Source organism: Equus quagga, chromosome 7, assembly GCF_021613505.1.
Source record: "Equus quagga isolate Etosha38 chromosome 7, UCLA_HA_Equagga_1.0, whole genome shotgun sequence".
NCBI classification, from domain to species: Eukaryota; Metazoa; Chordata; class Mammalia; order Perissodactyla; family Equidae; genus Equus; species Equus quagga.
The window spans coordinates 78,167,773-78,184,116 of NC_060273.1; the positions used below are offsets into that span (position 1 = coordinate 78,167,773).

General features: G+C 33.6%; 1 protein-coding gene and 1 non-coding gene across 4 annotated transcripts in view; one reads left to right on the top strand and one right to left on the bottom strand.

The window, feature by feature from the left end:
- ANKHD1 (ankyrin repeat and KH domain containing 1) overlaps positions 1–16,344 on the bottom strand; it is a 115,247-nt gene that overhangs the window by 12,881 nt on the left and 86,022 nt on the right. For all 3 annotated transcript variants that reach the window (XM_046667151.1, XM_046667152.1, XM_046667150.1), the window contains 12 exons: positions 13,505–13,650; positions 13,232–13,343; positions 12,547–12,692; positions 11,701–11,843; positions 10,552–10,765; positions 8,727–8,902; positions 8,351–8,513; positions 6,213–6,308; positions 5,630–5,746; positions 1,969–2,143; positions 726–1,182; positions 95–241 (listed from right to left, as the gene is read on the bottom strand). In XM_046667151.1, coding sequence (XP_046523107.1) covers positions 95–241; positions 726–1,182; positions 1,969–2,143; positions 5,630–5,746; positions 6,213–6,308; positions 8,351–8,513; positions 8,727–8,902; positions 10,552–10,765; positions 11,701–11,843; positions 12,547–12,692; positions 13,232–13,343; positions 13,505–13,650 — 2,092 coding nt within the window. The remainder of the gene's footprint in view (positions 1–94; positions 242–725; positions 1,183–1,968; positions 2,144–5,629; positions 5,747–6,212; positions 6,309–8,350; positions 8,514–8,726; positions 8,903–10,551; positions 10,766–11,700; positions 11,844–12,546; positions 12,693–13,231; positions 13,344–13,504; positions 13,651–16,344) is intronic.
- On the top strand, positions 2,862–2,967 carry LOC124243119 (U6 spliceosomal RNA). Its single transcript, XR_006889616.1, has one exon. It is a non-coding gene; the product is annotated as a U6 spliceosomal RNA (small nuclear RNA).

The following is a 16,344-nucleotide window of genomic DNA, read 5'->3' on the forward strand; positions in this document are numbered from 1 at the left end:
TCAAATTATTCATTAATTAATTGAGTAACCATCTCACAAGAGGAGAATCTATACGGTCTATGAAAGTTAAAAAGATGAGACTAAATCTGCTTACCTTCGTACCACTTCCTTCCACCCATCTTCTCTTTTTTGCCCCCTTTTAGGGCTAGTCAGATTTAGCTTTATGTTTGGAGAGCTTAATGGCAATGATACTGACTTGTAGCTTGCTGATAAGGAATTAGGATTCACTTCGCCTTCAAGTCTGAGAAGAGAGAAATATCAAGTCCAATAAAAGATAAATTTTAAGATAGAAATTCAAGATTATATTCCTTTATAGACAAAGTTATGCTTAAATATTTAAATTAAATTTGGCACATCAAATTATCAAGAATTCAGAAAAATAGAAACAGAGCAACAAGTCCATCATCTATTTTACTATTAAAATAGATTCAGAACCCAAAAGTTGGACTACAATCAATAAAAATGACATAGTTAAAATAAAATCAAGGTATGCTAATATCTTCAACTTCAAAATTGAATCATGTCAATTTCTAATAATCTCATTTCATAACTAGCACATGATTAGGAGAAGAGTGGTGAATTTCAGTTTTGAATATTGAAGACAGATAACGTGGTAGACCTAAATTGTTTAACACAACTTGTGCTTGAAGAATGTACTTCAAATTCTTATGCCAAGCATGAAAAAGGAAAGGTGGATGTAGCGTTAACAAATCAAAAAAATTTACCGTGTTTGAGGTTTGGAAGTGGCGGTACTCGTCTTTTCTTCTTGGGAATGGAGTAGCAGCGAGGGGTATCTCCTATCACTAGAGGAATTCACATCCATAGTGAAATTTAACTCTTGGCTTTTACCACCACTACTACTCTCACTGTTGCAATCTGTGCTGTCCAAGTTATCTGAATCACTATTTCCACCTGTACCACCACCTCTGGGTTCTCCATTTATTTTATTTTTATCTGCCTTTTGCTGTGCTAAGGATATATGTTGTTCTGGTAATATTAAATGTGCAGTGGGAGGGGTCTCTTTTGTTTTGTTCTTCTTATTTTTCCGATTGGTGCTGGGGGTTGTCACCACGTTGGCCCTTTTTTTCCCAAACACATTTGTGAATGTTGCAGATGTTGCAGAGATTCCAATTGTGGTGGTGGTGGTTGCACTAGGAGGTTCTATGGGAACTTCTTGCTCCACTGAAATTATCAAAAAGGATAAAAATCACACTGAGAGCCACAGATCTCAAAACAAATTGTGACAGAATATGACCAATAATTCATAATAATTCAGACCCTTAGGTTATATTTTCCTTTCACCAGTATTCACTTTACTGCTGTTAGAACAAATATACTATATCATATTTTGATGTCTAACTTCATATGAAACATTCACACCATTAACATTCTTAAGATCGGCAATGCTAGTCTTATGAACTAACCAAAAATCATAATACAGTTTGAATCTAAGAAATTTTTCAAATAGTATTACAGAATTAGAATTCAAATAGAGCAAAATTATTCACCTACTACAAGCACTGCCAGACTGTACAATAAATAACTCTTTGAGAGTAATGAACCCCAGCCATGTATAGCTTTCAGCCTGAACCTTAGGCTAAAAATGTATTGAGGAACTGGACCTCTCCTCAGTTTCCAACTGAGGGAGGAGGGGGTAGGGAAGAACCTGAAGAGAAGCTGGCAAACCTCTTACTGTATCACTTTTAGGACACAGGTGCTGTTTTATGGGGGAACTCAAATTACAACTGAACTTCTTCAAATTATGTGCTTGCCTTCCCCCTTCTGGTTCTCTGTATCACTTTTCAATATAAAATATTTAGAAATATTTACTGTAAAAGTCAATTGTCAATTTCAGATTACAATAGTAATTGAATATTTAACTAGAATTAATTAGAGCAAAAAGCACTCAAAATGAAGTTGATAAACACAGGAGAACTTTATTACTAATTTGGATGGGTCATTTCTCACCATCTTCATCGTTTTCCTCTTCATCTTCGTCCTCTGGTAGTTCTGAATTCTCCTTAGGTTTGTTTTCTTCATCTTCTTCCTGCTTCCTTTTCTGCTCCTCTTTTTTCTTTTTTCTCTTTTCTTTTCTTTTCTCTCTTTTAGCTGCAAGAGCCTGCTTTCTGCTCTCCTCTCTTGACTGCAAATAAAGTAGGTATAATCATTTTACCAATAATGCAATAATTTAAGATAAAGAATGAAATGATATTTTTGTTTGATATTATTTTTGATTTTTTTTATGATTTTGTTTATGATACATGGGGCTTCCCATGGAGGTCAGTCTCAACACACACTTATAAAACCAATAAAAGAAGAAACAGATAAAGTGAACATCATCAAAATTAAAAGTTTTTGCCCTTCAAAGGAACCATCAAGAAAGTGAAAAGACAGCTCATAAAATGTAAAAAAATTTTTGCAAATCATACATCTGGTAAGGGACTTGTATCAAGAATTTATAAAGAACTCTTACAACTCAATAATGAAAAGACAAATAACTTAATTAAAAAATGGGAAAAAAATCTGAATAGATGCTTCTCCAAAGAACATATACAAATGGCCAATAAACACGTGAAGAGATGCTCAATATCACTAGCCATAAGGGAAAAGCAAAGCAAAATCTCAATGAGATACCCACTTCACATCCACTAGGATGGCTATCATCAATAGACAGATAAAGAAAGTGTTTATAAGGAAATGGTTCTGGAACTTTCATATACTGCTGGTAGGAATATAAAAGGGTGCAGCTACTTTGGAAAATAATCTGACAGTTAAACACAGAATTACCATATGCTCTAGCGATTCCATTCCTAGATATATACCCAAGAGAGATGAAAACACATTCATACAAAAATATGTATGTGCTTTAGCAGCACATACACTAAAAATATTGGAATGATACAGAGAAGATTAGCATGGCCCATGCACAAGAATGACATGCAAATTCACGAAGCATCCCATATTAAAAAAAAACAAACTTGAACATCTATGAAGTGAAAACAATCTAAATGTCCATCAGCTGATGAATGGATAAACAAAATGCGGTATATCTATATAACGAGATATTACTTGGCAATAAAAAGAAATGAAGAACTGATATATGCTATAACATGGATGAATCTTGAAAGCATTATAAAGTGAAGCCAGTCACAGAGAACCAAATATTGTAATGATTCCATTTATATGAAATCTCCAGAATAGGCAAATCCATAGAGACAGAAAGTAGATTAGTGGTTACCCAGGAGGGAGGGATTGAAGGGGTAGGTGGTGACATCTAAGGGATGTGGGGTTTCTTTTTAGGATAATGAAAATGTTCTAAAAACTGACTGTGGTGAGGAATGCACTATTCTGTGAATACACTAAAAGTCATTGAATTATACACTTTAAATTGGTGAATTGTATGGTATGTGAATTAAATCTTAGTAAAGCTGTTAAACAATACATTTATGTAGCATCTGTTTATTTGACTAAAATGCAGATATTGAGATCTTTATAAAATACTAACAAATTTCACAGTAAAAATACTGACAAGAGGCAATTATAGAAATTATTTTTTCCCTACTTTATATAATTATTTTAAGCCACATTCATAATTCTGATCACCTTTAGGTTTTGCTTTGGTTAGTACGAGAAGATATCTTTTTTTCAGAAAGGGGAACATGGTAGTAGTTACCTAGCATCATAATGAAAGTTGGAAACAAGTAGAAAACATATCAAGTTACTCAGATTTCTATGGAAATTATCCAAAAAGCTTCATCATAAGAATTTGTTCATAGAGTCTAGTTCTCCTGGTAATTAAGTAAAAGCATTTTCCTCAAAACTATAATTTACTATTCTGAGGCATAAATTACTTATTCTTTGACATTTTTATTTATCTAAATCAGGGGTCAGCAAACTATAGACTGTATGCCGAATCCAGACTGCTGCCTATGTGTGTATGGCCTGAAAGCTAAGATTGGCTTTTACTTTTTAAGTAGTTGAAAAAAATAATAATATTTGTGACACACGAAAATTATACAAAATTCAAATTCCAGTGTCCATAAATAAAGTTCTACTGGAACACAGCCACCATGCTCATTCATTTAGCTATTGTCTACAGATGCTTTCATGCTATGACAGCAGAGTTGAGGAGTTATGACAGAGACCATATGGCCTACAAAGCCTGAAATATTTACTATTTGGCATTTTTAAAACAAAGTTTGCCAACCCCTTATGTAAACGAGAAAGGGGCTGAAGACTAAGCTAAAAATTATTTCATCACTTTGTTGGCCTAAGAACAAATTGGCTACTTAGGGAATTGCTGATCATATTCCCGGGTAGTTACACAAAAATAAAAATTATAGACGTGGAAGGGACCTTAGCAGTCATCTAACTTCAAACTTCACTTTACTTTACAATAAACATAACTTTTTTCCCCTTCTGATTTTAACTGTAATCAAGTTTATCAAGAAGGTACTAAAATTTATTTAATTCCCTAATGATAAGACTTTAAGGTTTATATTCTTCCCCCTTATAAGCAATACAACAATAAACGTCCTTATAAATTCACATCTTTGAGCATGTGTGTAATTATTTACCTTAGGCTAACTTTCTGGGTAAGTGGAATAGCTGGAGTAAGGGTATGCACCCGTTTTATTAATTCATTGTTGTCAAACTATCTCTGTTAATAGTTATACTAATTTACACCATATATCAAAAATCATACTAGAGTAATAACTTCTCCACACCCTTGCCATCAACAGCTATTACCAAACTTTTAAATTTTAAGCTTTGCCAATCTGGTAAAAAAAATTTAAGTACTCTCTTACTGTACATTTCTGTTTATTCATGAAGTGTGGCACTCTCCATTATTTATTGAACATTTGTATTTCCTTTTCTGTGAATTGCCCATTCATGTGATCATTTTTTTATTCTGAGCAAGTTATCTTTTTATCATTGATTTGTAAGCTATTTTCTGTTCTCAGCTTACAAATTTTGCTTTTTTAAAACTAAGAATTGGTGTCAAAATTTTAGCATCTCTCAAAATGATCATATTTTTTTCTTAATCATCAACAAATTATCTTCATGTTATGCTATATCCCGCATTCCTATAATAACTCTTGATCATGGTGTTTGTTCTTCTAATATAACTTCTAGAATCAATAACATCATTCTCATTTTCCAGGTAAGCAGCCTGAGCCTCAGAAAAACGATCTTGTTTTTTAAATTTTTTCCATTATACCACACATCCTAGGATACTAGACACTTACTCTTTAATTAAGGATCTAATAAACCACTTATAGCCCAGATCTTATAATAAACAAAAGATTTCCAATGTTTTACTAAATTTCTTCTCAAACTAATGTTAAAACCACTGCCTAAGTTTTAACATTAAAACCACTTAGGCAGTGGTTTTAACCACATTTGGTAAACTGTGGTCTGCTCAAAAAGTAGTCTCTCATCTATAAAGTTCAAAATACTTTTTATGAGCGAAAAGTCAGAATTAAAAAATTGATGGTGGTTCGACAGTCTATTAATCATTTCTTTTGAAAGAGGTTTTGTTAACAAGATTATGGGTCATATAGGTGGCAAATTTATTCTAGCAGATTTTCAACACTTTCTAATAAGGAAAATTATTTTTCCCACTCACCTTTTCCAGATCAAGTTCCTTTAAAAGAATACTTGCATTCTTATTTGCTTCTGCAGCCTGCTGGTCTTTAGCCTTCACAATTGTCTCAACACACTGGTGACATTTTTTCAACAGTTCCTATAGCAGAAAATGTAATTACATATATATCGCAACACATAACATAAACAAGCCAAATAAAACTTGAGCTGATGAGCATACCTAAGTCCAGGGCTTAAAGCTCAATCAATTGAAAATTCACTAAACCAAATCAAGCTATCTTTGAGTCTGGTCATGTTTCAGTCTTTCATCAAAATAAGGTACCATTTCCTTAAAAGTTTATGTGTTCTCAGAAAACTTTCTATCAGGCTAATAGTCTAGTAATAAACTTTAGCTGCAGTCACTGTAATTATGGTCCAAAATAGAAATCGCAAAATAATTTATCAAAAGTATTATACCCATTCTCCATTTGCAAATGGAGAAACAAACACAGAACAATCAGGTTATCAGTCTTATGGAGGACAAAAAGAACAGATTGCTAGTGGCACAATTTGGCATATAATTCCACAAAGAACAAAAATGTGTTTCAACAGTTTATTAAACCTACCTTATCTGTAATTGTTGCTATGTATCTCATGCATTCTATATCAGAAGGGAATTGATTGACTTCCTTCACCAAATATTGAACAACTTTTACATGACCCTGTAAGGATTACAACAAAAAATACACAAAAGAATCCCTTGAAAATTTGCCCATATGCTTAAAAACTTAAGAGTAAAAGGTATAGTAACACATCCAGAGTTTACTAAACTTAAAATGGAAATTATGAAAATTAGAACAATGTTGAGTTTATAAACAGAAAAGATGAGTACAACATGCTCAGGAATATATGGTAGGTCAAAAGACGTTTCTCTTTAATTTAATCTGCTCACTTCCCACTGAAAGTAGAAAAACTTCTGTAGAAAAACAATATCTCTTAGAATAAATCTATTAATAAAATAAAAATTGGTGACATGAAATGAATCTCAGTATAAACGGTAAATTAGTCCTAAAACAAAAAGGATGTTCTAGATTTCAAAGCATTATTTTGGTTCTATCTTACTAAATAAACAAGGTGGACTGTCACATTGATCTGAGTCCTATGACTTGAATCAGGTAAAACACTTTCTAAATGCCTTTATCAGGGGCTGAATGATCTGTAATCAATTCCATGTACACCTATTTTAACCTAAGCAAATTGCATAGTTTCCCCTCCTAATAAGGTTCTAAAACGTCTTTGAGAATTAGCCTGATGGTGACAAAAGTCAGAAAAGTGGTTGCCTCTGGGGCAGGCAATTAATTGAGAATGGGCGTGATGGAACTTTCTAGGATTATGGAAGTATTTTATATCTGTAAGGGGTGTAGGTTACATGGGTGTACGCATTTTTGAAAGCTCAAACTATCAAACTTAGATTTGTGCATTTCACCATATATAAATCATACTTCAATTAAAAAGAAAGAAAAAAATTGGTAAAAAGAATTAAGCCTAGAAAATATCTTAAGATATTCTTTTAAGACACAACTTATACTGCTTTCATTCAATAGCTATTTAGTGACCACCTGGTATGTGTCAGGTACTGTGCTAAACAACTGGGTATGAACAGTAGTGAAAAAGACAGTCATGAATCTTGGTCTTCATGGATCTTCCAGTCTAGCTGGGGAGAGAGGCATTAAAAAAGTAAATACCATATGATTTCACTCATATGTGGAAGATAAACATATATATAAGGAGAATACATTGGTGCCTATCAGAGAAGAAAGGGGTCGGGGGAGGGTGAAAAGGTTAAAGGGGCACATATGTATGGTGATGAATATAACTATACTGTTGGTGGTGAACACGATGCAGTCTATACAGAAACTGAAATATAGTGATGTACACCTGAAATTTACACAATGCTGTAAGCCAATATGATCCCAATAAAATAATTTTTTTTAAAGTAAATACATATTTGAGTGTATAATTACAAATTGGGATAAGGAAAATAATAGTGTACTATAAAAGAGAACAAGAGGACCTTTTCAAATTGGGTGTTAGGGAAGGATTCTCTTAGAAGTGACATTTAAAATGGGAGCTAGAGGATGAATAGAAGTGAGCCAGGTGAAAAGCAAGGGAAAGAACATTTCAAGAAAAAAGAAACCAGTGAGCAAAGGCCCTTGGGCAGTTAAAAATTTAGTGCATTCTAGGCCAGTGGCTAAAACACAGTGAGCAAAAGGGAAGGGTAGCATAAACGATTGGTCTGGAGTGGCTAGCATGAGCCAAATCATACAGGCCTCTGTAAGCCATGTTAAGTAGTTTATAGTTTATCATAATTGCAATGGGAAGTTTTCCTAAAATATAGCAAACAAGTGAGCCTTAATATATATAGGAGGTATAATAAGATTTTATGAGAGTCCACTTGTTTTTGTTCCTCCTTAGGTAGAGAAGACACCCATCTGCATATAATATCTGTCCTTAAAGCCCATGTTTCATGTACAACAATATAACAAAACTAGTCAGGATACCAAGCAATTTAACAACAAAGTTGCTTATAGCAAACTACCATATAGCTCTTAGATTTGGCTACAAAGAGAGTGGAAAGATAGCAGTGGTTTGTGTATGGAAATACAGTCAATGCTTCAAAATCAATTTATCTTTCTCACATGCTTTCAACTTAGAATCGGCTTAAAATTATTAAATTTTATCTTTTTTCCCCATATCAAATTACCTTGCGAAATGCTGACATAAGTGGTGTGATTTTCCGGTTATCTGCTGCGTCCACATCAGCACCTGCTTGCACTAGCAATTGCACCACATCAAAATGACCACCATTGGATGCTAACCAAAGTGGTGTGTTTCCCTTTTTGTTACGAACATCAATATGGGCTCCCCTATAAAAGCAAAGAATGTTAATATAGTTTCTATGAGAAGAGGCTGACTTTTTTCTATTGTCCTCTATTTATCTTTTATCTTTTATAAAATAGCATGGAAAAAATCTGTACTTTAGAATGTCTATAAAGTAAAACAACTGTATTAACTGTAAAGGCTCTGAAAAGTGAAAGGGACCACAGAAGGTTCTATATATAAATATAAAATGTACCCACCTATTTATCAGAAGCTCACAAAATTTGTAGTGCCCTTTGTCTGCTGCTATTGTTAAAGCAGTATCTCTTGAGGAAGGCACAGGGGGCGCATTGACATCTGCTCCTTTATCTAGTAGAACTCTTCCAACCTCTGCATATCCTCCAGAAGCAGCTTCCATCAAGGGGGTAAGACCAGTCTGTTTAAACCAAAAAGTTATGCAAGTAAATTAATATAACTTCTTTAAAGGACTAAAACAATTGACTTAAAGTGGATTCTATTTCTGATATTCTCTCATAAAAGAGCTATGCAATATTCAGTTATGAATTTCACTAAATAGCAAGTGAAAATTGTTATTCAGTAAGACATGCTAGAATGAATTTACTTATCATAACACACTATTCTCATGCTAAAAAAAATTTCATAACTCCTATACTGTTATAAATTTACACACAAGATGATAACTTCTCTGTACAATGAACAGCGATATTAAAAATGAATAAAAAGAAAAATAAGGCACAATGTTCCATGGGAAAACTGTTTAGCATATACTCTGTCTAAGAATGCAGCTTGCTAAATAACTAGGGATAAATTCCTCCAATCCTACTCAAACTAGGGTAAAACAGATTAAAATATCACTTTATAAATTTTATGCATATGTCTTTTGCTCATTGGTCTCCAACATTTTTGCCAAAAAATATTTCCTACTGGTATAATTTCCAAAATAATATGGATTTCTCTAGGACTTCTAATAGATAAGTGGGCCACACTGAGTACTGGTAATACAAAAAGATAAACTGGAGAGAGCCAGCCCTGATGGCCTAGTGGTAAAGTTTGGCGCTCTCTGCTTCAGAGGCCTGGGTTCAGTTCCCAGTTGTGGAACCATACCACTTGTCTATGCTGCGGCAGTGGCTCACATAGAAGAGCTAGCAGGACTTACAACTAGAATATACAAGTATGTGCGGGGATCTGGGGGAGGAAAAAAACAAAAAAAGAGAGGAAGATTGGCAACAGATGTTAGCTCATGGCAAATCTTTTCCAGAAAAAAAGAAAGGATAAACTGGATAGCAGGAAAGCTCATTTCTCTTTGTGTGATGAAAAGTTTGAGGGAAATCTACATTTCTTCATTTTTAAGATTAAAAAATGTAAATGTTGCATTAAATTTTAAGAAATGTAACTAATGATGTTCAGGGAGAAAACATAAGATTTTCATTCAAACCTTTCCAATTTGATATGACTACCAGATTGGCCATTATCTGATTATAAAGAATTCCACATAAGCTACTTTTTTCTAGGGTTCTAAGTACCCAACAGTTCTAAGCATAGAAATTCAAAGCACTGACATACTAACTCCTACTTTCTAAATGCCAAATAGTCATAAAGCTGTCAGAATTTGTCATGGTCAGATTCGATTTTAGTTTTCTTAATTTTATAATCTATGCAGTAATTTTTTGATTGGGGTTTTTACCAATGGTAAGTACGTGCCTCACTAAAGAAGTTCCTTAAGAATCTATATTACTGGACTCTACAAAATAATCTTACTACAAAAATATCTTAGTGTAAAATAATCTTACTGTATTCAAAAGTTGCAAAATGAAGGATTAACAGAGAGCCACTCAAGGCTGAGGTAAGAAAAAGTACACTGATTCTATTCTCTTTACTGTCCTTAATAAAAGTCATGAATAGTGACAGTGAGTCACTGATCACTGTATAGCAAAATTCCTCAATCCTGCATCAGGGCACCAGTTTTAACTTAAGACAATTTAAAATAGCACATTCGAGTTGAAATGCCATGATTTTTCTCCTAGAAATATATCTGAAGTAGCTGACAAGTTATAAAATGCTTACCTTTGCCCTATGTTCAACATTGGCTTTTCGATCCAGAAGCAAACTCACTACTTCTGCTCGGCCTTGGAAACAGGCCAAAGTGAGAGCTGTGTTCCGATTGGTCTCTATTTGAGCATTAATGTCTGAACCCATATCAAGCAGCAGTTTCACTGCAGGAACATGTCCATTCATTGCAGCCAACATCAGGGGAGAAATACCTAGTTTACTCCCAGTCCTAAGGGGGAAAAAGTGCTTAGAAAATTAAAATAATATGTTGCCTATTGTTTTTTAAAAAGCATAGAGATCATAAAAGATGAAAATGTTTCAGTAAAAAGAAAGGTTTTAACACCAATGAATAGATTTTATTTGTTTAGACTAATAATTAGGAATAGGGAAATCTCACAATTTAAAACAGAATCCCTATTTAGAGGCTATAAATTTCCAACTATGCATAACAAAATACTTTCTAAGATAAAACCTCTTTAAAAACAGCCATGATAGCTGAAATAAGCTGTGATTACTTATAAGCACATTATAGGAATAATTGTTGGCCTTGAAACTTCAGTACTATCTTAATTAAAAATGTGGGGCCAGCCCCGTGGCCGAGTGGTTAAGTTTCACCCACTCTGCTTCGGTGGCCCAGGGTTTCGCGGGTTCAGATCCTGGGCGTGGACATGGCACCACTCATCAGGCCATGTTGAGGCGGCATCCCACATGCCACAACTAGAAGGACCCACAGCTAAAAATATACAACTACGTACCAGGGGGTTTTGGGGAGAAAAAGGAAAAATAAAATCTTAAAAAAAAAAAAATTACATGTCTAAAAATGGTATCTGCCCAGGGTTCGGCCTGGTGGTGTAGTGGTTTCGCGTGCTCTGCTTTGGCGGCCCAGGGTTTGTAGGTTCACCTCCTGGGTATGGACCTAGCACTACTCGTCCACCCACGCTGTGGTGGCATCCCACATAAAAAAATAGAGGAAGACTGGTACAGAAGTTAGCTCAGCGACAATCTTCCTCAAGCAAAAAGAGGGAGACTGGCAACAGATATTAGCTCAGGGCCAACCTTCCCCACAAAAAAGAAGGAAAAAATGTATCTGCCCAAATATTTAGGGGAAGACACTTAACTCCAAAGTACTAATGATGAGCAATAAAATTAACAGGTGATAGATACCTTGAATTAATTTCTGCCCCAGCATTAAGGAGAATCTTAATGATATTAACATATCCTCCAGATGCAGCTAGACTCAGTGGTGTATAATCAGACACATTCCTATGTTCTTTATTTGCACCTCGAGCCAGCAGCAAGTCTACCACCTACAAAGTAAAACGTGAAAAGAGAAATACAGTTTATATCAATTGTTCAATTTATAATGAAGGAAGCACAAAGAAATGAGACCTATAACTTCCTTGTCTAAATATCTGACATTTTATTAATTAGGCCCTAAATATTCAAATATCAGCACTAGAGAAATGGATTCAATTTCATATCGAGGAATTCGGAGCTTCAAAATCCCAATTATATTGAACTAACAAGATGTCACTCTTTCTATTCGTCAATGGTTGAGTGATGAATTTGCACTTCAAATGTGTCAGGAATGTGGTTCATTCATTCCCAATAAAGGTAAGGATAAAGAAAATTTTTATTTTGCCCAAAGGGCAAGAAACAGATTCCTGAAAAGGGCATTTACTATTCTCATTAAACTTAGTATAAAGACATATCAAAACACAGGCAAGTTTTATTCATGTAGCTAAATTACTAAGCGCATGCATATTTAAAATACAAGCAAAATGTTTACAAAATGAAAATTAAGGGCCAGCCCCAGTAGCCTAGTGGTTAAGTTCAGCACACTCTGCTTCAGCAGCTGGGGTTCGGTTCCTGGGCATGGACCTACACCACTCATCTGTCAGTGGCTATGCTGTGACAGTGGCTCATATACCAAAAGGAAGATTGGCAACAGATGTTAGCTCAGGCAAACCTTTCTCAGTGAAAAAAGAAAGAAAATTAACATTAACAAACCTCCTGACGTCCCCCAGAACACGCCAATGAAAGTGGAGTATCCTTAGTTCGTTCAGATTGTGCTTCTATATCTCCACCTTTATCCAAAAGGATTTCAACAACTCCAACATGCCCTGCTGTTGCCGCCAGGATCAGTGGTGTGAAACCTAAATCAGAAAATAAAAATCTCAACCAAATCTGTTTTCTACTTATTAAGCCACTGTTTTCAATTCTCTACTGTTTTAGTAGAAAAAGGTATTTAGGGTAGATACTTGTAACCATTTAACATAAAACTGCTCTAAACCCTAATTTGTTAGTTAAAGACAAAAACAAAGACTGACAAAATCCCATAACACAACATAGACAAAAACCCATAAACGCCTGATAAAAAGGAAATGCTAAGTCAAACAAAACTACTAAAGTTTATACTCCTAGAGAACTTTGACGTCTCTGCATGTTCTACTTTTGGATTAAGGAGAAAGGCCACCACAAACTGCTGTGCTTCACTGATTATCTACACTCTAATTTTTGAATTTTTGGAGAATAATTTGGCTTTGTAGATTAACAGATCTGCATATTCCTAATTGAAATATGCTTATCCATCTTTTCACTGAGATAGTTTAGGAACCACTTATCAATAGTGAAAAAACTAATTGTTTTCTGATGTAATTACACTCACATTTTATTTCTGACTGACATTTCTTACCTTTTTTGTCTCTGTGCTCAATTTTAGCATCTCGTGCAATCAGTACGGATACAAGTTCTTCATGACCACCAGCACAAGCTAGTGTCAATGCTGTGTCATGATTGCTTTCAGTCTAGAAGAAGGAAAAAAAATAAGTTAGATTTTTTGTTTACCATAGGGATATCAATTGAAGAGCAAATATTATTTATTTTCACAATGAATGTGCAATGATTCCTTTCCAAACAAAGAAAATCAGAATGTGCAAAATAAGTTTAAATAAAAAAATCTACTCACATGTGCATCAATGTCAACTGAAGGATATACAGGGGGCATAGAATGAGAAGCCACATTGCTTGGAGACTGCGAACAGGGTTCAGATGTAAGACATTCTGGGGTCTGAGAAGAACTGTTTGAACCAGCGGGCACTCTGCTACTCACAGCTGAAAAACAATATTCACATTGCTGAAATCTACTTAAAAGAGTAAAGTTATTTGTATACAGAAAAACACAGAAAAACAGAAAAGTCTATAGCAGTAACATAAGGCAGTAGTTAAATCATAAGCTGTGGAGTCAGATGGACCCATATTTGAATCCCAGTTCCACCACTGACTTTCTGATCTTGGGCAAGTAATTTAACCTCTCTGAACCTCAATTTTCTTATATGTAAAATGGGGATGATAACAATAGTACCTGCCTTGTAAGGCTGTTGGAAAGACCACTTGAGATAACGCAGGTCAAATACTTAGCACAGGCGCCTGGTATTTAGTGTATACACAACAAATGGTAACCTTTTACATTGTCAACAGGGAGAAAAAGTTTCCAAAAATAAAATAAAAGGAATTTTTATCTTAGTCTGTAAAAGGCAATTAGATAAAAATATCCTGAAAACAATGCAAAGGAAAAAAAAAAGAGGGAGGAGAACAAGTTAGAATATTTCTTAAATAGCAGAGAGTATGTGTCTGAAAATCTACTAAAATGAATCAATGTCTGAAAGTCAAACTATTTTGAAAATAAACATTGGAACTTTTATTTGGGACCTGAAAATCTGGTGTTTTAAAACTGAGTTAAGTGAAATTTTATCTTTATGTCTCTGCATATTTCTTATGTTTCATAAAAGATGGAGTTTGCCCAATAGAGGGAGAAATAGGACCTATCTCAGAAGGATGTTGTGAGTTGTGTGTCAAATAATGTATAAAAAGCATTTAGCATTTGATACAAGGTAAGTGCTCAAAAAATGTAATTTTCAGATATTTTATAGGACTTTCAGTACTATTATTCACTATATTGAAAAATAAAAACATTACTCACTCAAAAAAGGAAAAACTCAGAAAAATAATCATTAATAATATAGAAAAAGGCAACAAAGCTTCAGTGATGGCAATAACCTTCTATCACCCAGTAGGTCTTAAAGGAAAATGTAAGTATTTCAAGTGTTGGAGAATGTTTTCTCTAGAATTTTGATATTACTGGATCCCGATCAAGAATACTGATCACAACAAGTGTGAATGACTAAGTTTAGTATGCTATTTCTTTAAATAACTTAGCAAATTTTAAGATGTTCAGATATGTTTCTCCATGAACTGTCCCTCCCTCCTCCTCACCAATATATAGGAAATCATCTTGGCAATATGAATTTCTGCAGCTTTTGTCACCACATAAATATACATAATTCAACAATCTGGTTACAAATTGGAATGATTATTATATATAACTGTTTCACCTATAAGAACATGCACAATGGAAACAAAGCTTTAAAAATTTTTGTCATTCAATAAATTAAAAGCAGATAGTATTTTGTCACACCTCCTCAAAACAGATATGCTTGGAAAACAGCTCCAGAAAACAAGACACTAAAGATTGATATACAGCACCCTTGTAATAACAAGATTTCAACATTGGTCTCATAAACATTAAAATATACCTTATTAAAAAGATACTTTTCTATCATTATTACTTTTGTTTTATTCACATTATCTCTTTTTGTTATTATGAAAAACGGATATTTAAAGTTTTTTATATAGTTGATTAGAGTGCTATGCCAGAATGTGATGTTATAAAAGACTTCTTTATAGAGCTGGCTTTTAAAAAATACTTTTGTGCATTTAAAGCTATACTACCAAAAATGTGTTGTTACATCAATTACTGTACATTTTTGTACAACAGTATCCTAGAAACATTTTTCCTCCTTATAATAATGACAATCAGAAACATTCCATAGAAGTGACTTTAATAGGATTAATTACATATGAAAAGTTATAAAGATAAAACTAGAAAGCAGCAAAGAATTAAAAGGTACATGTGGAATAAAGGTTTCATTAAGATAAAATTATACCAAGACTATGACATTTTCATAAATCCTAAAACGTTTCCTATCTCTGAGCTAAAAGTCTCTGAAAATGACTAAGATAGGTCACTACCACTAAAGTCACTATATAATTCAAATTAAATTTATGCACTATCCTAAAATGGAGTGATAGAAGAACTAAGTGCAAAATTCTACTGAATTCTTTATGAAATTTAAGATAGTTTTTTAGGCAATATGGAAGGTAACAATAAACCTTACTATATAAAAATCTCAGATACTAGGTGTATAAACTATGTTGTGAAGTTTTAAGAAATTAAATCACTACAATCTGTTTTACAAATAGTAACTTTATTAAATAGTTACATATAAATAAAAATCTATAAATAAAATACTAACATTAGAATAAATTATTTAAAAATAACTTATTGTAAATTCTCTCAAAAATAAGAGGATTGCTGAACTACTTTTTTATTCTTAAGCCTACGTTGACTACTACAGGATTACTTAAAGCAAGATCCTCTTGAATTGGAATTCATTTTAAGAGAACCTATTATTGAGATGCCAACAACAGTAACAATGTGCTAAAGTCACAAAACTATATTACACCTTACATACATGTCAAATCTTAAAATAAAAATAACAGAAATTGTTATTTAATAAAATTTAGAAGTCTAAGGAAATAATATCTTTAACATAAATTCAGAACTTCAAGCTGAATTAGATGCTTACATAGTCATCTGATGTTCTTACACCTGGCTGAACTGAATTTGAATCTTAAACACTTACCAGCAACTTGATTTCCATAAGCCTCAGTTTTTCAACAGAAAAA